Below are 23,379 nucleotides of genomic sequence, written 5' to 3'. Positions count from 1 at the left end.
CCTTGATTAGCTGACGACGAGGACAGGGATGTCTTATTGCGCCCCCCCCCCCCCCCCACGACACACCGCACGGGCCGGCTACTGTCATGGCTGCCCGGACGACAAACACCGCTGCAATTAGTGCCCGCCTGGGTGTGACTTCATGTTCATATTGTAATTGGTTTCCGCGCGCAAAAAAAAAAAAAAATCCTTTGTTGACAAGCCGCCGGGAAACGTCGCATTTGTCCGAATGACATCGGCAGCGTTTGAAGCGGAGTTCATTTTCGCTAAGTGGGCGAGCGCGTCGAAGTCGAGGGGAATCGATAAACGACGCCAATTTTTGCCGCCAGAATCGGCGCGGAGGCGGGAGCCTTCAAATCGCGCCCCGGTGCGGTTTTAATCCACTTCCAGGCTGCGTCACATTAGCTCCACTGATAGGAAAAGCTAAAGTAGGGGAGTTCAAGGGACCTGCTAATTAAGGTCTACGGCTATTTAAATCCCTGACTTTTCCCAAAGGGGAACGGGCGGGGAAGCAAAAGTAAGATGAGCGCCACAGAGGCACCCACCTGTCCTTCAGCATCTCCTTTAGCGCGCCATCATCATCACCGTTGCCACCTCCGGTGCATAAATACTACACCTCTTCTTCGTCTCTTCTCTCCATTGTTGCAGGTTCCAGTCTCAGTGGCCATGATGAGTCCTCAGGTGATCACGCCACAGCAGATGCAGCAGATCCTCCAGCAGCAGGTGCTCTCCCCGCAGCAGCTCCAGGCCCTTCTCCAGCAGCAGCAGGCGGTCATGTTGCAGCAGGTACGCGCGCGTGCGGTCCACCGAACCCGTTTCTCATGGGAGGTGTGCGTTCCAAAAACCCGCCAATCTAGAGACCATTCTTTTAGCCTTTGCACATATTTTAAACCAGGTGTGGCCAGACTTTTTTTTTCTACCCAAGATCTTTTTTTCAAGCAGCCAGCCCCTCGCGAGATACCGACAACGGTAGCTTTTTGTGCACTGTATTGTCTGTGCTTTCATCCTGGATCAGGCTCTGCCAAGGTGCAATTTTAAAATGACACACCCTCTCATCCCGCACTTTCTACTCTGGCTTCGGACCAGACCTTTCCCTACTCGGAAAAGAGAAAATCTTGTCCAGTTTGACCACTTTTTCTTCGATTATTCGCATACTCCGACAGTCATTGCATCTTAAAACAACAGCAACTTTCTCCATTAATATCGAAAGTAAACATAAGCAGCATGTCTAGCTCGTCTTTGCTCTACGTCGCCCAGACTGTGTTGCTTACTAAAGCGGTGGTGGTGGTGGACGCTGTCATTATAAAACACATTGATGGGCTGCGTAAGTAATGTAACATCTGCAATTATGAGTGTATGCCTTTAAGAGCGGGGATGGGGGGGCAGGTGTAAGGTAAAACTAGGAAAAAGAAAGTGTGGCGGAGCAGCGGTCGTTGTTAGAGAAAGTTCCCTGTGCTGCCTAAAAGAAACCAGTGGCTTCTTCTTTTCAGTTTTCACAGTGCGTATGTGAATTGTGCCATTGGATGTAACAACCAGTCGTCCCTCACTCGTTCAATCTCATTGCAAAAATGCCACAAACTGAATAGCTGGATGTTATACTTGTTAATTTTTTTGCACGCAACGCAGAATATATACAAAGAGACGGCATGTGCGAAGTTTAGAGAGAACATTGGCTAACGTTTTGTTTTTTGGGGATTTTTTGGGGGGGTACGCCGTCCCGCGATCGATGCATTGAGCACCCCTGCTTTAAACACTGAAACATGTATTTTAAAACGCACTAAGTTATTGAAACGCACTTGAAAGTCTTCCTTCGCACTGCCTCGCTCTGTCTCTTGTTGTCAAGAAATAAGAGACTAATGTGCAACACGACTTTGAGGAAATGCAACGAGGACTCACGCAGTTCTCCAAATGCGAGGCAAAGCTGTTTGTCGCTCTTATTTGAAGTCAACTGCGAAACTGACACATAAAAGAAAATTAAGCGTTATATATTCAAACAAAAAATGTAAAAAAGAAAAACTTATTTTCATCTAATGAAAACCTGCTAGCTTAATGTTAGCATATCATCTGTAAAACACATTGACGAGCTAATTGAAATATGTAAACGGTAATTATAGATGTTCAAACAACGGCTACTTTAACACAAACGGGCCAACAACACATACAAACAGCATAAAACGAAAAAAAAAATCAAGCCGTGGAATTTCATCAAATGAAAGGCAGCTTAGTTGAATGCAAAAAAAAAAAAAATAATCATGCGAAGCGCATAGACTGGCTAAAGGAAATTAGCATAGATGTAGATAATTCTCATAAACATGTATTCTCTCATCTACAACTATTAGGCTATGTTCACATTGCAGATCTGATTTTACGTTAAATCCAATATTTTTATGGAGTCGTTCACATTACAGCTGGCAAATGTGACTTCTAATAAGAACAGAGGCTGGATATGAAACATAATTATAGCACGGGTTTACTGTACTTCCATGCGGTAAAAACAAGTCCGCAACGCCAGGCGCGCTGTACGTCCTTGACACGCTTTTACCGAGAGGAATCTGAAATTGCCTTGCTCGTTCCACGTCGCCTCTAATTAAGCATCTCCCAGGTGTCGCTGGTTCAATTCCCCCGTCGGGGACGGCGGGCCACCGCGCCTAGCCGAGTGACGCTGCAGCTGACGGATGATGTAACATTTAGGAATGCGCCCGGTGTCAGAGTTGAAGTGCATTCCTCATTTCTGGATTTGATTAAGGAAAGGGGAATCGTTTAATTAAGATTGTCACTTACCACAATTGTTCCTCCTCATTACGAGACGTCACTTTGTGGAGGAGGACTTTGATTCCGTGCCTGTCATGGCAACTTAGGCACTTAAATGTTCAATTATTAATCGGGAGAATTCGATTTCGGTAATATGCGAGATGTGAGAGTGGCTTCGGCGCGGCTTGGTTCGTCGTGCTGTATCACTTGGAAGGGTCAGTTCACAATAATCAGGTAACACTGATCAAATAAACAAGGTTGAGAGCAATATTTTGTTGAAGATTCTGTCGACGTACTGTCCGGCGGCAGGTTTTTTTTCTTTGATTCGTGTCTAATAAATCATGTGGATGCTTCTGCAAAGAACTGGACCATATCAGCGGTTTCAGCGGTGAGTTCCAAAAAAACTTCAAGAATTAAAAGGTAGTACAGCGATGCCTCGGTTCTCGACCACAATCCGTTTCAGAAAACGGTTCGAGAGGTTATTTGTTCGAAAACCAAATGGATTTTTCCCGTGACAATGAATGGAAAGAGAAATAATGTGTTCCAAGGTGAAAAAAGTTTGCTTTTTTAAAATGTTTTTTTTAGCTTTTCCTGATAATAAACTGCATAGTAGAAATACATACATAGCTGGAATACTTTGTATAATAAAATAGTTTAAGAAATTATTTTTTTTTGCTTAAAATGTATGCTTTAGTAGTTGAGTACGCTAGGCTGGGAGTGCATTGCCGTATCTGTAGCGACTCGGCCCCCAGTCTTGTAAACTCTTTTTTATTAACAAAATGGCAGAATAACTTTAAACAAGCAACTTGCCTTCTTTGGAACCATGATTGGGGGTTCACACGGTAGTTAAGAAGAAAAACAACAGTCACTACCGGGACACGTCTGTGTACAGAGGCTGCGTTATACAGAATAACAAAAGTGCGCGACGCAAGTCATTTCCGTTTTTCTTTTTTGGGGGCGTTCTAATTGACAATGACAAAACACGTCGTGGGTGGATCAACTGTTTGCACCGCGCACGATGTCATTTCCGTTTTTTTTTGGGGTGGGGGCGTTCGAATAGACAAGAGAACGCGTCGTGGGTGGCTCAGCTGCTTGCACCGGGCTCATTGTTATTTCCGGGTTTTTTCAGGGGGCGTTCGAATTGACAATAACAAAACGCGTCATAAGTGGGTCAACTGCTTGCACCAAGCCCGATGTTATTTCCATTTTCTTTTTGCGTTCGAATAGACAATAACAAAACTCGTCGTGGGTCACCTGGTCTAGCCACACGCAATATGTTATTAATGTAATATGAAAACAGAAGCAAAAAAATATTGAACTTTTCGTTCGAAAACGGGGACATTCGAGAACCAAGGCATTATAAAACACGTTGTTGGGGTGCGTAAGTACTGTAACATTTGTAATTATAAGTGTACGTCTTTAAAAGGGGGGGGCAGGTGTAAGGTAAACTAGGAAAAAGAGAGTGTGGCGGAGCAGCGGTCCTTGTTCGAGAAAGTTCCCTGTGCTGCCTAAAAGAAACCAGTGGCTTCTTCTTTTCATTTTTCACAGTATGTATGTGAATTGTGCCATTGGATGTAACAACCAGTCGTCCCTCACTCGTTCAATCTCATTGCAAAAATGCCACAAACTGAATAGCTGTATGTTATTTTTCAATTTTTTTGCCCGCAACGTAGAATATCTCCGACGAGACCGCATCAGCGGTGCACAATTGCGCATGCACGCAGTTTACAGGGTACAGTGGCTGACGTTTTGTTTTTTTGGGGTTTTTTTTTTGGCACGCTGTCCCGCAATCAGCCAAGACTGCCTCGCGATCGACGCATTGATCACCCCTGGCGTAAACAAAACCATCTAGCTTATTGCGTCTTTGAGCGTTTTACTTTCGTTGAGCCCATTTGGAGAACACTGAACTTTTGGATAATCAGTGCACGAGTTGGAGCAGTATATTTGGAGGAAAACCTTGTTGCAACCCATTCAAGTAGAGACTGTATGATTATGAAGTTAGTTAATGAGTGTGCCTTTTTTGCATGAACATGTTTGTGCACATGTTTGTACGCAGCAACACCTGCAGGAGTTTTATAAGAAACAGCAGGAGCAGCTTCACCTCCAGCTTCTCCAGCAGCAACACCCTGGCAAACAAGCGAAAGAGGTACCCACTTTTTCTGTTTTTCCTTTTCTTTTTTTTTGTTTTTGTTTTTGCACAGCTATTCTATTCGACATCCTCCACCAATCATCAATCCCAGCTACTTAATGCTGCGAACGCTGCGACTTGCTCAGTTAATGAAGTGTTTCTAGCAACAACAACAATTTACAGAAAAGAGACCGAGAGGCGGGGGGTGGGGGGGTGGACGACTGGGTGCGACTCATTAGTGGATTGTTTCGTCGCGGGCACGCACACAAACACACGAGTCGGGGCTCTGCCTAGGCCGAAGTTGAACTGCGCGGCACTCATAAATCACATTGACAGACAGCCGGTCAACACAAATAGATAGCGCTGTCTCATCAGCTGACTATCATAGAAGAGGGAGCGAGCGTGACAGCTTCAGCCGCTCCGTCCTCGTAAAAACAAAACATAGAAAAAACATACAGGCAAATTGATCAAAAAACACACACACGCAGCCTCGCTCTTTCTTTGTCTCTTCTAGCAGCCCATTACGTTGACCTGACAGGAAGCGCCACGTGACCTCCCAGCGGCTTTGTTTCTGTTTGGATTTGTAAATTGTTGGATTTTTTTTTTTTCATTTTTTTGTATTTTTTCCATGCCATTGAATATGGAATAGAAATTGTTCCGTTATTTCTCCAGAGGTGGTGGCAACGGGATGGATGGGAGGAGGCATCACCTCCCGGCATCAGTCCATCGTGCGGGTGGTTGCGTTCCAGTGAGCGCGTCGCTAGGTTTCCGTGCTCTTCCTTTCTAACGTGACGCAAATGTACTGAAATACATAACATAACATGACATACACACATGACAGTATTACATTTGAATTTACACTGAAATATATTAAAACAGCACTGTTAAATATACCATAATTTCCAGCCTACAAGTGTTAGCGCGGCGCTAGCGTTAAACTCTTTTCGTGTACCAAGGCTCACAGTGAAGAAAATAAGTATTTGAACCCCCTGCTATATTGCAAGTTCTCCCACTTAGAAATCATGCAGGGGTCTGAAATTTTCACCGTAGGTGCATGAGAGAGAAAAAAATCCACAAATCACAATGTATGATTTTTTTAACAATTTATTTGTGTGACACAGCTTCAAATAAGTATTTGAACACCTGAGAAAACCAATGTTAGTATATGGTAGCCTTTGTTTGCAATTACAGAGGTCAAACATTTCCTGTAGTTGTTCACCAGGTTTGCACACACTGCAGGAGGGTTTTTGGCCCACTTCCTCCACACAGATCTTCTCTAGATCTGACAGGTTTCTGGGGTGTCGCTGAGGAACACGGAGTTTCAGCTCCCTCCAAAGATTTTCTATTGGCTTTAGGTCTGGAGACTGGCAAGTCCACGCCAGAACCTTGATATGCTTTTTACGGAGCCACTTCTTGGTTTTCCTGGCTTTGTGCTTCGGGTCAATGTCATGTTGAAAGATCATGACCCATCTTCAATTCTCTGACTGTGGGAAAGATTTTGTTCCCCAAAATCTCACAATACATGGCCGTGGTCATCCTCTCCTTAATACAGTGCAACACCCCCAAAGCATGACGCTACCACCCCCATGCTTCACGGTAGGGATGGTGTTCTTGGGATGGAAACACCTCCAAACATGGTAAGTGGAAATATGACCCAAAAGTTCCATTTTGGTCTCATCTGACCACAAAACATTCTCCCATGACTCCTCTGTATCATCCAAATGGTCATTGGAAAACTTAAGACGGGCCTTGAGATGTGCTGGTTTAAGCAAGGGAACCTTCCGTGCCATGCATGATTTCAAACCATGACGTCCTAGTGTATTACTAACAGTCACCTTGGAAACGGTGGTCCCAGCTCTTTTCAGGTCATTGACCAAGTCCTGTCGTGTAGTCCTGGGCTGATTCCTCACCTTTGCCATGGGGCTCTACTCCGATTTTTTTTTTTACCTTCTTCCATTTTCGAATGATTGCTCCAACAGTGGAGCTTTTTTCACCAAGCTGCTTGGCAATTTCTCCGTAGCCCTTTCCAGCCGTGTGGAGTTCTACAATTTTGTGTCTGGTGTCTTTGAACAGTTGTTTGGTGTTGGCCATGTTACAAGTTTGAGTCTTGGTGATTGTATGGGGTGGGCAGGTGTCTTTATGCAGCAAAGGACCTCACACAGGTTCATCTGATTCAGGATAATACATGGAGTCGAGGTGGACTAACAGGTCTTTGAGGGTCAGAATTCTAGCTGATAGACGGGTGTTCAAATACTTATTTGCAGCTGTATCACACAAATCGTGAAAAAAATCAGTCCGGTACAGTATACATTCATCGGTACTTATACTAACATCAATGTGTTTTTGTTTTTTCCTTTTCGTCTATATCTGCGCTTCAACTCATGAGTGCTTTTGCCTCCTCTGGTCACAGCTCAAGCTAGCACTTGCAGACTTCCCGCTCCTTGCCACCCTCTCTCCCAAGTCGTTAATTTGTCCGTAATTTTCCCGCTCTCCCCTTCACTATAGCAACAACAGCAGCAGCAGCAGCAGCAGCAGCTGGCCGCCCAGCAGCTCGTCTTCCAGCAGCAGCTCCTGCAGATGCAGCAGCTCCAGCAGCAGCAACACCTGCTCAACATGCAGCGGCAGGGCCTGCTCTCGCTGCCCGGGCCCGCCCCAGGCCAGGCCGCCCTGCCCGGACAAACTCTGCCCCCGCAAGGTAAGAAGGCGAAGCAGATCAGGGCTTGTGGCGCACAACACCGTTCCTGTGGTTTTTTTTTTTTGTTTTGTTTTTTTTTTTCTGCAGGTTTAAGTCGCAAATGTTTGTCAAATGCTTCTCTTGCCATGTCTGGGTTTGTTTCTCTCATCGGTATGCACCTGTGGCCCTCCCGCGTTATCTCTTTGTACGTCTCCCTGTTTGCGTTGCCCTCATTGGTATGCTCCTCTGCCAGCCGCCTTGTCCCTAACTTGCCACTTGATCGTGTTTAAACCTTCCTTACCTCATTTCATGCCCGTGTTTGCTGTTTGTCTCTTCCCTAACACTCCATCATCGCCTTCCCCGCGTCATCTTGTTGTTGTTGTTTACCTTCTTTGCCGACAAGGATGGAGGTAAGGGGAGAGAGAGGAAGGCTCCATTTTCTTCCCCAGAACAAAATAAACACCCGTGTTTGTTGCTTCGTAAATGCCAACGGGGAGAGATAAGAAAATAAGGAATTCACTGGTACTGAATATTGCATAGTGTACATTATCTGTATCAAGTTAAAGTAAAATGAATTGTCATTTCTTCTTAAAATTGGTGAAAGCTATTTCTATGCTTTTTATGTTATTGAAAAATGACCTTGCTCTTTGGTTTATTTTCAAAAATACAGTGGTGCCTCGGTTCTCAAACACAATCCGTTCCAGAAGGCTGGTTGAAAACCAAAGCATGTTTTCCATTACAATGGATGGGAATTGAAATAATGCGTTCCAAGCCTAAAAAATGTTTTTTAAGCGATTGTTTTTAGCTCTTCGTAATAATAAATTGCATCGTAGGAATGTATGTATAATTTAAATACTTTATATAATTAAATCATTTCAGAAATGAATTTATTTTTTGCTTATAAATTATGCTTTACCCTAGTAGAGTATACTTGGCTGGATCTGTAGCGACTTTAAACAAGCAATAATGAGGGGGAAAAAAAACAGACAAATAGTTTTATTTGCATAGAAAATACGTAACGTAAAATACAATTAACTGAGGTAGGGTTAATGGAAAGAGCAATGCAAAACTTGCAGCCTCCCCATGACAAACAACAGAGTACAGTGGTGCCTTGGTTCTCGAACACAATCCGTTACAGAAGGCTGGTTGAAAACCAAAGCACGTTTTCCCATTACAATGAATAGAAAATGAAATAATGTTTTCCAAGCCTAAAAAATGGTTTCTTTTGAAATCATTTTTTTAGCTTTTCCTGATAATAAACTGCATAGCAGAAATACATGTAGAGATTAAATAATTTGTATAATCAAATCATTTAAGTAATATATTTATTTTTTCACTTGCTTTGATGGGCATCCTTTTGTTTCAGGATGGCGCCGGTCGTCGATTTTGCCACGCCGTACTTTTCCGATAGCGCCAAAACACGCACAGCAGATTCGCGCTCGGCTATCAAATCCTTCTTGAAGCCGACAGTTTTACGCACCACTTTCCTTTTTTCAGCACCAGCAATTCCACTTGCCTTCTTTGGAGCCATGATCGGGGGTTAATGTTGCTCAATTTGAAGAAAAATAGTCACTACAGTACTGGGAAATGGGTCAGCTGGTCCGGGTGTTCGAATACCAATTTTCGTTTGAAAACCAAAGCAAAAAAATCTCAAAATTTTTGTTTGAAAACTGCCATATTTTATACTTCTTAATGTCTTCCGCTCCAGCCGGCTTGAGCCCAGCAGAGCTCCAGCAACTGTGGAAGGACGTGACCGGGGGCGGCGGAGGCGGAGGTGGCGGCGGCCACGCCGGCCACACCATGGAGGACAACGGGATCAAACACGTCGGCGGCGGCAACAACACGGGCACGGGCGGCACCGGCGGCCTGGACCTCTCCACCAACAACCACAACAGCAGCAGTAACTCTTCGTCAACTACCTCCTCCTCCAATCCCCCGAAAGCGTCACCGCCCATCTCGCACCATTCCATCGCCAACGGACAGTCCCCGGTTCTCAACCACAGACGAGAGAGGGAGCGGGAACGGGAGCGAGAGAGGTAAACATCAGTGAAATCCATTGTGGGAGGGTGTGGTGCGCGTGGGGGAAAAAAAAAAAAAAAGCATTCGAAGATGAAAAAATAACAAGGTTCACATTTCTGCACTCCCACCTACGGTTGTTTGTTCCTGTTCAAAGCGGGAAGATCGTTAACTAGAGGGAAAACAAGATGTTTTGTTTATTTGTTTAATAGTTGATCACTTTCTTCGTCGTGTGTACAAAATAAGAGGTTGGTTCTCCCAGAGGAGCGCGCGCGGCGCCGAACGCACTTAGCTCGCGCACGGATATCAAAAGCAAGGAAAGGAAGACATGCAGGCAGCGGCGCGCACAACAAAAACCTCTCTGGTAGACAAGACAAGATAACCCCCCTCCGACATTAAGTATTTAGTGCTTTCTGCCGTCCCCCCACCCACCCAATCCCGCTTTTTGAAAATTACCTTCCTTGCTTGCTTGTCATGTAAACAGAATACATGATGCCTTGAGTGGCGTTTCCAGGATGTTTATCCTTGTGATGCCGTGTTTTATGAATGCACCCCTGCACCAAAACACTGACTGTTCACATATGGGGGGGGGGGGGGGGGGGTGATGCATGCATTATTCAAAGGCTTTACTTGGGCGATATTATAATAAGGCCTTATGGTGGCGGTGTTCACGCTCGGAGGTGGAAGTGCTGTGTAATTGGTTTACAGTAGATTTTATCGCTCCAGTGCCACTAGAAGGTGGAGAGAGGGGGAAAAAAAGGATATCTGGGAAGGAAGCGAGACGAGTGGGGGGGTGGAAAAAACACTTTATCAGCCCGTGTCCCGGGGGCCGCGTGCGTGGGGCGTCTCATAATGATCGAACGAGGAGTATTGTCAGGAGCGCTGCTTACCAACACGCCGCGGATCGATGCGGGGTAAGCCCCTCTGAAAAACCCAGCGTGAGCCGAGCAGCGCACACAGCCTAAAGGTTAAACTGTCATCTTTAATAGGATGTGCTTTCCAGGCTGGGTTGTAACTTATTTTGGTGCCATTTGGAAGGTTTTAAAAAAAAATAATAATAATAAGTTACACACAGCATTATTTTTATAAAGAAATTTAGATGGTTTTTTTTGTTTGTTTTTTTTTTTTGTTTTTTGGGCATGACAGGCTTTCAAGCGCCCCTTCGCATAATATTGTGACAATGTCTGGACAGCGGCTGAATTCAGCCAACTAAGCAGAATGCTTTAATTCCCGCTCAGTAGCATGTCGTGACCGAACGTTGGGGATATCTGCACAACCCAATGAGAAGTTATTCTTCTTGTACAAAGACAATATTGCTCAGTAACGTAAATACATTACTGTGCTCGTGGAATTTTACAGCGTTTATGGCCTTATTTAGGCAATAATTGAAATTAGACCAGTTCTGAGTCGAATGTACTAGACTTAAAACCAAGGCCAATCTGAAACTTGGCCTTGAAACAGAAAATCATGTTTAAGGATGGCATAAAACGCTACAAATAAACCGACTTTTCAGGTGGACTACAATGTACTGTATAAAAAAAGTATAAATTGAGAAATCTGCACCAAAGTATTATAGTATGTCACGGTGTCTCCTCTCTCCAATCTCACTGTTGCCTTTTGTTGACCTGTTTGTCTCTTATCGCGTGTCCCTCACCTCGACCAACTTTATTTTGCCACGCAGTTCGCAGCATGAAGAAAACGGAGGCTCCCATCCCTTGTACGGCCACGGGGTGTGCAAGTGGCCCGGCTGCGAGAGCATCTGTGAGGACTTTGGACAGTTTTTGAAGTAAGATTAGAACAACTGTTTGTGTTCTGTGCAAGCTAACATTTCACGTTTTTTTTTTTTTTTTTTTTAAATTGTTTTATCCCTCCAACAAACTTATTTAAAAGCGGCTTTCAGTCCAATATCCTAATGCTTATTCTAAATGTTACGATGCTATAATCCTTCAAGCAACCGGTGGTCCAGAGATTGAACAAAAATGGTGCAGCCACACGTGGCAAGACAGAGGGTAAAATTTAACATGAAAATTTTTAACCAAACCATATAATTTCATTTAATGAAACTTAGTTTAATCCTAAAATATAAAGCGAAAAACCTTAGAAGGACAAACAGACATGAGCGTGGATGTTAAGGTAATTGTAAACCACCTACTAGCTTGTACCTTCTGCTACTAAAGGGGAAATCTAGTGCTTTGCATGAACAGTGTATCCAATAGGTCATTTAATGTGTACCCTATTTTGACAATGTGATGTGAAATCCTCTCTCATTTAATCATATTTTTATCGACAATTACGAATTTTCAGGGCCGCTGCCAATTTCGTGAGTGCGTAAACAAAGGCCCCTGGGAGCTCCAAGCCGGCAGCCGCGGATGGTTCTTCGGACGGGAATAACGCGGAGTCTGACGAGCGAGCTCCGGTGGCGGCCACGAGCTGAGCTTCGACGTCCAGGGAGGCCTTTACCCGAGCTTGGTGGTGCCGGAGGCCTTTAGCCTCGCTTCGGCGTCCGGGGCTAACGAAGCGGATGGCGGCAGGCCACGAGCCGAGCTTCCAAGCGGCGCAGGCCGTTAGCCCCGGACGCCGAAGCGAGGCTAAAGGCCTCCGTCACCACCGAAGCTCGGCTCAAGGACTCCGCCGCCTGAAAGATTGGCTCGCAGCCCGACGCCGGAGCTTGCTCGTCAGACACCACGTCATTCCCGTCCAAAGAACCATCCACGGCTGCCGGGCCTGAGCTCTTGGGGGTCTTTGTTTACGCACTTATGTCACACGTAGGCCTCCGAGTAGTCAGACTCCGCGTCATTCCGCCTATAGAACCATCCGAATATTGAACATTAATTACAGCCACAGGTTCAAATCTATATGGAAGTATTCCTCCGTCTTCCTGATCAACCGATACTGCTATTTATTCATCAGATAAGGATAAATCCGAGAAATCGGCGCTGTGCATAAATGGTGTCCCAAGTAATCCAGCGTTTGGAACGGCACGGTACACGTCACATACGCCCACGTAGATCATGTGACTTGCGAAAGTGGCAGCGCCCCTGAAAATTCATAACGGTCGATAAAAATCTTCTCAGAAGACTATTAAATGAGAGAGGATTTAACATCACATTGTCAAAATAGGGTACATATGACATGACCTATTGGATAAACTGTTCATGCTCAGCACTGGATTTCCCCTTTAAGGAACAGTTGCTTGGTATGTTGTGGTAAAACCTGGTACTACAGTGGAGATGAAAGTCTCTAAATCCAGACCTGCCTAAGTAGAGTACAAACACTTGGAGAAAAATAGTTTCTTAAAAATCTACGGTAAAGCGGCAGCACAAACGATAACGAGGACGTCGCGGGGACTTCACCGCGGCCACTTTGACCTTGCCGACAGCTCGTTGACAGGGTTTAGCTCCAGCAACTCCGGAGTTAGCCATTCGTGATCCATAACAAATCTCCTACGCGGCGTGGAAGCGGCTGATAGGCTCGCGGAGGAAGTCATCAAAAGGCTAATGGCAACTCGCGCGACCGCACACTCGCCTCCACAACAAAGGCCCGCCATTCAGTTGTTGTCACGGTGCACGGCAGCGCGGCGAATGAACTCTTCATGCTCCATCAACAATTTAGTTAATTAGCTCATTTGTAATTGGCCAGCTTTGTTGCCGGGATGTCAGCGAGGGGACATCAAAAGAATGAAGGTGTTTGCGGCGCCGACGATTACAGGTTATCACGCCGCCACTCACCCGCTCTCTCTCGCTCCCGAGAAGAAAAGCCGGGGAAGGCTTTCATTTGAATATTCTAATTAGATTTGTAATTAACTGTGAAATAACGATCTGGCGTGTATTTTCCGACGGGGTGTCATCATCCACGTGGATAGAGTCCCTGTGATTGTTGTGACTTGTTTTTGTTTTTTTTTCCCCCAGATTTGCAGAGAGCTAAATAACTCCATCCATCTTGTGAATTAACCGTAATCAGCGCGGTGTTTAGTGAGCGAAACAGCCAGACGGAATATTAAGGCACATTTTCATGCGCTGTCGGCTCATATTGTGAACCTTAATTGACACCGTTGCATGGGAAAGAATCAGAGGCGGATGGAAATGGCAACAGCAGCCTGACGAGTGTATTTGCCTGGCGCCTGTGCCAAATGCACCGCGTGCAGTGGAGAAAATAAGTATTTGAACACCCCTGCTATATTGCAAGTTCTCCCAATTAGAAATCATGGAGGGGTCTGAAACTGTCCACTGTGAGAGAGATCATCTAAAAAGAATCATCAGATATCACAATATATGATTTTTTTTAGCGATCTATTTTTGTGTGATACAGCTGCAAATAGGTATTTGAACACCTGAAAAAAAACAATGTTAATATTTGGTACAGTAATGTTTGTTTGCAATTACAGAGGTTAAACGTTTCCTGTAGTTGTTCACCAGGTTTGCACACACTGCAGGAGGGATTTTGGCCCATTCCTCCACACAGATCTTCTCTAGATCAGACAGGTTTCCGGGCTGTCGCTGAGAAACATGGAGTTTCAGCTCCCTCCAAAGATTTTGTATTGGGTTTAGGCCTGGAGACTGACTAGGCCACGCCACAACCTTGACATGCTTCTTACGGAGCCACTCCTTGGTTTTCCTTGCTGTGTGCTTTGGGTCATTGTCATGTTGAAAGACCCAGCCATGACCCATCTTCAGTGCTGATTGAGGCAAAGAGGTTGTTCCCCAAAATCTCACAACACGTGGCCGCGGTAATCCTCTCATTAATACAGTCCAGTTGTCGTGTTCCATGTGCAGAAAAACACCCCCAAAGCATGATGCTAGCACCCCTATGCTTCACCTTTGCAATGGTGTTCTTGGGACGGAACTCATCATTCGTCTTCCTCCAAACACGGTTAGTGGAATTATGACCAAAAAGTTCCATTTTGGTATCAAAACTTTCTCCCATGACTCCTCTGTATCATCCAAATGGTCATTGGCAAACTTATGACGGGGCTTGACATGTGCTGGTTCAAGCAAGGGGAACCTTCCGTGCCATGCATGATTTCTAACCATGACGTCTTAGCGTATTACCAACAGTCAGCTTGGCAACGGTGGTCCCAGCTCTTTTCAGGACATTGACCAAGTCCTGTTGTGTGGTCCTGGGCTGATTCCTCACCTTTTCTAAGGATCATTGAGACTCCAGCAGGTGACTTCTTTCATGGGGTTCCACTCCGATTGAGATTGATTGTCATGTTTAACTTCTTCCATTTTTCTAATGATTGCTCCAACAGTGGGACCTTTTGTCACCAAGCTGCTTGGCAATTTCTCCGTAGCCCTTTCCAGCCGTGTGGAGTTGTACAATTTTGTCTCTGGTGTTTTTGGACAGCTCTCTGGTGTTGGCCATGTTGCAAGTTTGAGTCTTACTGATCGTATGGGGTGGACAGGTGTCTTTATGCATCTGACGACCTCACACAGGTGCATCTGATTCAGGATAGCACACGAAGTGGAGGTGGACTTTTAAAGGCGGACTAACAGATCTTTGAGGGTCAGAATTCTAGCTGATAGACAGGTGTTCAAATACTTATTTGCAGCTGTATCACACAAATAAATAGTTAAAAAAAATTATACATTGTGATTTCTGGATGTTTCTTTTTAGATGATCTCTCTCACAGCGGACATGAACCTACGATGAAAATTTCAGACCCCTTCCATGATTTCTAAGTGGGAGAACTTGCAATATCGCAGGATGTTCAAATACTTTTTTTCTTCACTGTATAACAGACAATATCCTTTTTCCTGACATCCATAGGTGTCATGTATCACTTGAGCCTGTTTGTGCGGTCGTGTGCAGGTAGAGGAGTTTGCGTTACAGCTTGGGAACTGACGCACGCATGAGGAGGCAAGCTTGTGTTGGATTATCACGTTCCCTCCCCCGCCCCCCCCCCCTCCTCCGATATCTTTGCATCACAGAACGCTCACATAAAGATGGTCTGTATGCTCTAAGGATATTGTGGAGGTAGCTTAGCGGGTTATTTAGTAGACACTGTGTGAGGGGAAAAAAACGTCAGGTCAGAGACTAGAATAAGCTTGAAAAGTGATGCGGGAGGGGAAGCGAGGCAGGAAGTAGAAAGGTTGGCTTACAGTTTTTTTTTTTTTTTTTTTTGTGTTGCAAATGCTTTCCACAACATCGCCTCCAACAAAACAGAACAGCGTCTCGCTTCAGTTCTCCACACTTACGCACCCCCCAGCGAGTCAGAGGCTGGCTCTTTTACTGTAACCCAGCCGGCACATGAAAAACAGACGGCAACAAAGAAGGCGGGCTCGTCACCGGAACAAAGATGGCTGCTCGGTGGCGTGCCTCGGAGCGGTGATCGTCGGTGTCACGGGGAGGCCTTTCATGTGCCGGAGATGCCAGTCGACTACACACAAGCGGCGTTTATGCGGGGGTTACATAAAGCGGGTGTCAGATTTTAGATGACAGTTTCTGTGTCGCGAGCTGGGTGCGGGTTACGGGCGTGAGGAGGGAGGAACTCTGAGACGGGGGGTTGGTAATCGCTCGCAGTTGCTGTTCCGCACCACGGCTGTGACACGTTTAGTCATCTTTTGTTGTGTTGCGCCGGGGAAACTTGTCGCCATCAGCATTTAATCGCTCCTCTGTGTTCTTTTAAGCGCTCTCACCTGGAAAAGGTAGCTGCGAGGTGGCGAGCGTGCTGAATCGGCGCTTTGAAGCGCAAAATGAGATAACATCCTCGGATTCGCGCCGTGTTGACGTGAGGGCCGGGCGACGCGCCACAAAAAAATCAATTTATTGTCCCCACACTCTACCATAATCTGACAAACACTTTCTATGCTATTAAACACATTTTAAACTCACTCAGTTAGGCAGTGTAGAACTGTACACAATAAAAAATTAAGCATTTATTTTACCACATAGAACATACAGTCTTGATTTCGATCACAACTAAATGTCCAATAGGCAAACCGCAATATAGTGAGGGAACAATTTTCACGCAGCAGTGCAACAAATGTTGAAAAATATAATATGACTGTGTACTATTTTCGAGTCTTGGAGGTCAACAAAATAGAATATAAACAAAACAAAAGACATCTTGGAATATTATCATTTTATACCTGTGGTACTACAGTACATAACTTGTCAATGTTATTACCACTTTAAAAATTGCATTATTTTTATGATGTACTATTATTTTATTATTAGAATTATTATTATTATATTATTACACTTATGTTTTTATTTATTTTTTCCACACTTTTACATGCAAACACAGAATGAAAGAAATAAAGCAAAGAGAAAAAAGGTGGAAAGAAAGGGGGAAAATACAATTAATTTAAATTCATTAACTATAAAATATGATAATAATAATACCTTTATAAATGACAGAATAGGATGATCTGATCTAGTCGGTCATCATCAACCAAGTTCACACCCGTAAGTGAGCAAAGAAATTAACCTTAAAGGGAAAACAATAGTAATAATCATCGTAGTTGAAAGAAAAGAAAAAAAATGATACCGCATCAAAGCACATTACAGCAAATGTTCCAAAAACTTTGTACAATGATTTACATATTCGCTTCATGTAAAAATTTTTAGGTTTCAAATTTTGTTCTTCTTGAGTCACAGGTGTCAAACTCAAGGCCCATCACATGATTTTATGCGGCCCGCGGAGGCAAATCACGTGTATCAACTTCCATGATTTTTTTTTTTGGTTCCAAAAGTTCAAATTGTCATATCATAAATGATCACGTTGAGATATTACAAGCATTTTACAAGCATTATTTTTAATATCACTACAGATTATCCGCTATTGACTTGTTAAAATGAAAACACCTGAATAATGACGACGACACGATTGATGGCTGCTTTGGTTTGGAGGCCGCACTGCTAGCAGTGGCTAACTGCTAACGGTACGTAGCATTAGAACGTACTTTTTAGTTACTTATCATACTTACTGCCTCCATATTTTTAGCCTTTACATGCAGGTATGAGAATTTTCCACGGATTTGCGGAATTCCGAGTTTTTTTCAGCTGAAAATATCATAGCAAACATTTAGATTAGTTGAGAAAATTTGCGGGAGAGTACGGCTTGACGCGGGGCGAGGCTGCGATCAAGACCGGCCGCCAGCATCTATTGGCAACCCTCGTCGTGAAATTAGTCACAGCTGTGGTAGTGGAAAACAGCGTTAAATTTGGTGTTTATAATAACGACAACGTTCCGATTTCCGGCAGCATTTTGGCGGTATTTCGTCGGTATTTTCACTCCGATGTTAACATTTCTTCGAGAAGCAGTCCGTTTACGACAACATAGATATAACTTATAGACATAGGTACGCGTATGTTATCGAGCGTCCTGCACATTTTCCAATACGGCGAAAGTCTTGGAGCGAGAAGATGAAGATCGTGCCGGGGAAATTGATAAAAACTGCTTCACTGCCCTGTAGATCACACATTTTATCGCTCACTTTTATATTTCCTGATATATATATATATATAAACAAATTACTTGTGTACTTATTACTTGTGTACTTATTTCTGAAGTATAACTTGTGAGTGCTTTAGCCGATTTGATAATGTAAATTTCACTGTCTACATTTTTCACGTCTGAAGTTTGGCAAAATTATTTGGGTTGTTTGGACTCATATTTTTAAGTTTTCAAAATATTATGATTGCCCTGTATTTACACTGTTAGAAATAACCAGAGGTCACAATTTAAAGTGTTTTTTCGAAAACATTTTTGTGCCCGAAGGGGGGCTCACTGCCGTTCGAAACCCCGTGCACGCGTTGCCGAAAGCAGACATATTTCACAGCGTTTTTCCGAATTGATAATGTAAATATAATGACTTGGGTGGCACGTCTTCAAATGAATGAGCAGGTTTTTGGTTTTGCCCATTTTTGAGGGCACCCGCACACTGTGCATTGCACATTAATATGATTAATTATTCCACGTCACATTGCAGACCCCACCAGTAACTTGCGATAATAGCGTCAAAAGTGGAGCAGGGACACATTCCCGCCAAGTTCCACCGACTAAAACACGAGCGCGATTGACTTGAAATTTTTTATCACGGTCGTTACACACATCCGGCCCGGTCGACGTGTTACTTTGCGCGCGCATGATGCTGAAACGAAATGCGCGCACAGAGAGACTCGGGCTCAACTCCTCGTCGGCTGTGTCGCCACTCAACGCGCTTATTACTGGAGCTGACGTTGAAATGGCGAGCTTGGCCCGCTAACCTGGTGTCTGTAACCCGCCGCTAATTAAACCCACAAGGCTTCAGCCAAGTGTCTCTATAATGCGCACACACACATGTAGTGTCGGCAGTCAGGCCTGCCCCCCCCCCCGCCCCCCCCGTAGCCCCTTGATAGTTGCGCTTCCCCTCTACCCTTCCACATGTCTGCCGCACTGTGACAAGACCTTTAAAACGGAGGCCATTACTTATGCATCACCACCACGGGGGGGAGACGGGGGGGGGGTGTCTTGTGTGCCGTATGCGCGCGTCTGTAACGTGTGCCCACGCGGGTGTCGTGCTCGCGCTCAGACGTTGGCGCAGGATTCGGATCTTGGCTTGAAACTTGTACCGCCTGACAATGCACGCAAGACAATTAAGCTACAATCATCGTTTGTACATGTTGCGTTTTGTACATTTATTACTGGGCCTGGAGTGGACACTGATGGCCCTCATACATATTCATACTGGGTGGGGGGCTGTTGATGTTTTGGAGATGAGAAACCTGCAGAATATGTAAAAAGAAAATAAGTTTTCATCCTCAAGTGTTCGATTCCCATTTTTTTTTTTTTTTGCTCTCTTGCATCCAAAACCGAAGTCCATTACATATTTTGTTACCACTTCCAAATTTCCCCTCCCCGCCATTATTCTCTCCATCTCACGGAATTATTAATGCAGCGTAGGACATGCTCCCATTTGAATATTTCATAAAAATTAGTAATCATCCCTGTAATCGCCTCGCTAACTGGTCAGTAGCAGGTGGTGTGTGTGTTTTGAATCATCGTCAAACGCGCGTCCAGGCGGATTGTATGATAATAATTTAAAAAAAAACCTTTATTAATAGAGATCTCCTCCCGCCCACGCCCCCTTTTTTCTTTTCGTAATGAGGAATCTTCGGGGGACGGCAAGCGGCGCTTTTCTTTTTTTGAAGCAGCTGTAATTCGTGACACGCGCCATACATCAAGTGCGTAAGATAGCGTTCTGGGCAGTGGAATGAAAAAAGGGTATTTGCAACATTAGTTCCCCTCATCCTGCGAGGGACGCGATTAAATGATTAATGAAATGCTTCTGCACGCACGTCCCGAAACAGCAATTAGGCGCGGGAGGGGCGGAACACTAATTCCCCGCCCCTCACTCCCTCATCCACATACTGTATGAATCGTTTTATTTTATTTATTCCCAAATTGTTGCGACTGAAATATTTCTAAACAGTGTGTTGCGCGGATCGTTTGTGTGCGCAAGTTCAGGGCGAGCGGTACTGTAAATGGCCGTCGAGCGGCTCAGCTAGCGAACCGATCGTTACCGCTTAGGCGCTTGCGTCGCTCCTCAAAGATTGCTTTGTGGGTTTGCCGCCGACGATCATTGGGATAGATGCTCATTAGCTGCAAATCCTTTTTTTTGTTGTTGTTTTTCCTCCCTCCGTCTTGGCGCGCTTTGCATTGATGCTTTCGAAGGGATTATGAGTCTGTCTCGACGGAGCTTTTGTGTTCTACGTTGAGACAAAAAAAAAAGAAAAACCTCGTTGACTGTTCGAGCTGTCTGGCTGTCTCTTTTAGTTTTTTCTAATGAGGCGAACACAGCAGATAGGTTTAATGTCATTTAGAGGAGATGCTTTTGTGCGTCAAAATGTTGCCGGTGTTAAATTGTGTGTATTGTTTTGCATAAACGAGGAGACAAAGGCGACGCGCTGAGCCAGCTCCTTTTTTTTTTTACCCGGCGCGTTGAAAGGCCGACTGAAGTTAGCCATCTCAAACCGGTGCAGGTCCATTGTCATGTTAAATATGGCGGCGCGCGCCGTCGTGTCGCTTCTAATTACCTCGGTTCGGGCGTGGAACAATGGCCGCCTCACGGAATCCTATAGATAATTCTCCAGCGATAGAATTTAAACAAAATTACATTGAGGGTGATACCGATGTGCGGCTTAAAGGTCAAGTGTCATCCCTATAAACATTCTAAAATGGATATCGTCACGAAAAATACATATAACATTGTTCACTTCCATGTCCACACGAAAAAATAAATATGAGCAGAGAGCGCGTCATACATGCGCAAAGTTGCGGAAGTGTCATTCGACATCCAAGTGGTCGCCATATTGGCTGCATCCCCTGCCCGTGACATCATCCCGGACATTCGCCATTGAAAACACGCTGTGGCCCCGACTGTGTGAGACGAACACACCCCTTTTGACACGGAAGCTCTTTTCGGAGAAGAGAACATCACACAACCGAATGAAGTTACCAGGGCGATATTACCCTATTGTTTCGAGCCATATTTAGATAATATGCGGATCACGGCCAAACCGCCTCCCCATCCGGTCGACTTCCAAGCGGTGGAGATAAAAACAAGCGAGCGACAAGGACACCGTGGCCAAACCGGCTCCCCGTCCAGTCCACCTCCATGCGGCGGTGATTAAAAACAAGCCCGCCCGCAAGCAACGAGGACGCCGCAGCCAAACCGGCTCCCCGTCCAGTCCACCTCCACGCGGTGGTGATAAAAACAACGCCGCCCGCGAGCGACAACAATGCCACGGACAAACCGGCTCCTCATCTGATCCACCTCCGCGCGGCGGTGATAAAAACAACCCTGCCCATGTGTGACGAGGACACCGCGACCCAACCGCCTCACCATCCGGTGATACAAACAACGGCGCCCGGCAGCGACGACACTGCGGCCAAACAGCCTCCCCGTCCGATCCACCTCCACGCGGCAGCGATAATAACAAGTCCGCCCGCGAGCGACGAGGACGCCGCGGGCAAACAGGCTCCACGTCCGGTCCACCTCCGCGTGGAGGTGATAAAAACAGCGCCGCCTGCGAGCGACAACGATGCCGCAGCCAAACCAGCTGCGCGTCTGGTCCATCTCAACACGGCGGTGATTAAAACAAGCCCACCCACGAGCGACAACGAAGCTGCGGCCAAACCGACTCCCCCGTCCGATCAACCTCCGCGTCACGATGAGCCACCACAGCTCGGCGCTGGAATGAGCCACCGGGCCGAAGCCGTGATCGCTGCGGACGAGGCACAGCTTCAGCGGCGGCTCGTCTGAAATTGTGCTTGCCTCTGTACGTCAACACATTTAGCACCCCTGACTTAGGTGCAGATCTTTTGTTACATTCTGACAGGACTACGTTCCACCTGCCCCCCATACTATTCTTTTTTTTTTTTAGTAGCTGTTTACACACGTCATTTGGAACCCAAGAATCTCTCGTCCTTTGCACCCGTCCAATCCATTTTTCACGACAAACCGAGTCTTTTTGAAAAGTATGAAGAATTAATCCATCCTCACGAGTGTTCGAGCAATATCCTGCAATGCAACGAGCCGGAATTTTAGCTAACTCGACTGCAATGCAACTAGCTGGAATTTTAGCTCACACGAAGGAACAACGAGCTACCTTCCAGCAGGTAAAACTAGTAGAAACAGACGGGACTGCTTGAGTGCGCTACTGCCCTGTATGTCACTTCCTGCTTCTTGTCGAAAACAAATCCCTCGAGAGGATTCTCACGGTGGGAGTTACAAAAAGCCATATACGTCAAAACCATGTTTTGCGGTGAAAAAAACGGATGGGTCCATACGGGCTGCCGTTTTTTCATTAATAACTTCATGAAAAAATCATGCATTTCGTGACAGCGGCCCTTTAAAAAGGTGAATGTGTTCACCTGCAGGCACCTAAACAACGAGCACGCCCTGGATGACCGGAGCACCGCCCAGTGTCGGGTGCAGATGCAGGTGGTGCAGCAGCTGGAAATCCAAGTAAGTTCTCTCTCTCTGTCGCTCTCTCTCTCTCTCGAAACTCTGCTTTGTCAGTTTTTTTTCCTGTCGCCTAATTAGCCCATCAACGCCTCGCGATTTGTCAAACGAGGCCACGGCGAGGTCTCCTGCAAAAAGCAGGACCTGCCGAATTAAACAAAAGCCGCCAAACAATGGGATCCTCGGGCCTCGCGGCGGAAAGCCATTATGGCTCTTTTAATTGAATTAAGCGCGCGCTTTATTTTCCACCGCTTTTTTTTTTTTTTTTTCCAATTAATAGCGAGCGCGTCTCTCCCGGTCTGCCGTGTTAATTAACTGCACTTTGCACCTGAAGAACGCTAAAAAGGAGGGAACTATTTTCAGTAGGTGGAGCGTGACCTTATTAAGAAGTCATGCCGGCGAGATAATGAGAGCGCTGATTGAGCGACATTATTGCTCGGCGCCGTTGACATCTGCTCGTCTTCCTATTTTGAAACAAGCGAGCGCGTTCAAATAGACGCGTCGGCATAATCGTCGCTGCGCCTCCTTTTTTTTTAGCGAGTCATGCCACGGGATGTGCGTTTACAGGGACGAAAATGAGGCACACAAAGAAAAGATAAAGCTAATTTAGGGCGTGTCAGACCGCTGGTCCTCTAAAGAGCATTTGTCGGAAAAACTGGTCCTCGGAAATTTGGACAACTGGTCCTCGCAGTAAATGTAGCGACTAGCTTGTAGTTTTTTAATACAGTGAATAACAAATCGGTTTTCGGACGGAAATTTCCAGATTTTTTTTTGCTTCTGTTTTCAGACGAAAACTGGTACTAGAAAGCTTGCCACAAAACCCAAAAAGCCGACCAGGTGACCAACTACTCGCGCTGTTT

The 23,379-nt window shown here is 45.4% G+C and overlaps 1 protein-coding gene across 6 annotated transcripts in view; it reads left to right on the top strand.

The window, feature by feature from the left end:
* The window catches only part of foxp2 (forkhead box P2), a 122,998-nt gene that overhangs the window by 77,622 nt on the left and 21,997 nt on the right, over nt 1-23,379 (top strand). For all 6 annotated transcript variants that reach the window (XM_061807070.1, XM_061807071.1, XM_061807065.1 and 3 more), the window contains 6 exons: nt 649-786; nt 4,808-4,897; nt 7,385-7,574; nt 9,262-9,589; nt 11,251-11,355; nt 22,435-22,522. In XM_061807070.1, the coding sequence (XP_061663054.1) occupies nt 649-786; nt 4,808-4,897; nt 7,385-7,574; nt 9,262-9,589; nt 11,251-11,355; nt 22,435-22,522 (939 nt within the window). The remainder of the gene's footprint in view (nt 1-648; nt 787-4,807; nt 4,898-7,384; nt 7,575-9,261; nt 9,590-11,250; nt 11,356-22,434; nt 22,523-23,379) is intronic.

The sequence above is a fragment of the Syngnathoides biaculeatus genome, chromosome 20 (genome assembly GCF_019802595.1).
Source record: "Syngnathoides biaculeatus isolate LvHL_M chromosome 20, ASM1980259v1, whole genome shotgun sequence".
Lineage (NCBI taxonomy): Eukaryota > Metazoa > Chordata > Actinopteri > Syngnathiformes > Syngnathidae > Syngnathoides > Syngnathoides biaculeatus.
This window is presented reverse-complemented; position numbering and strand designations above follow the sequence as displayed.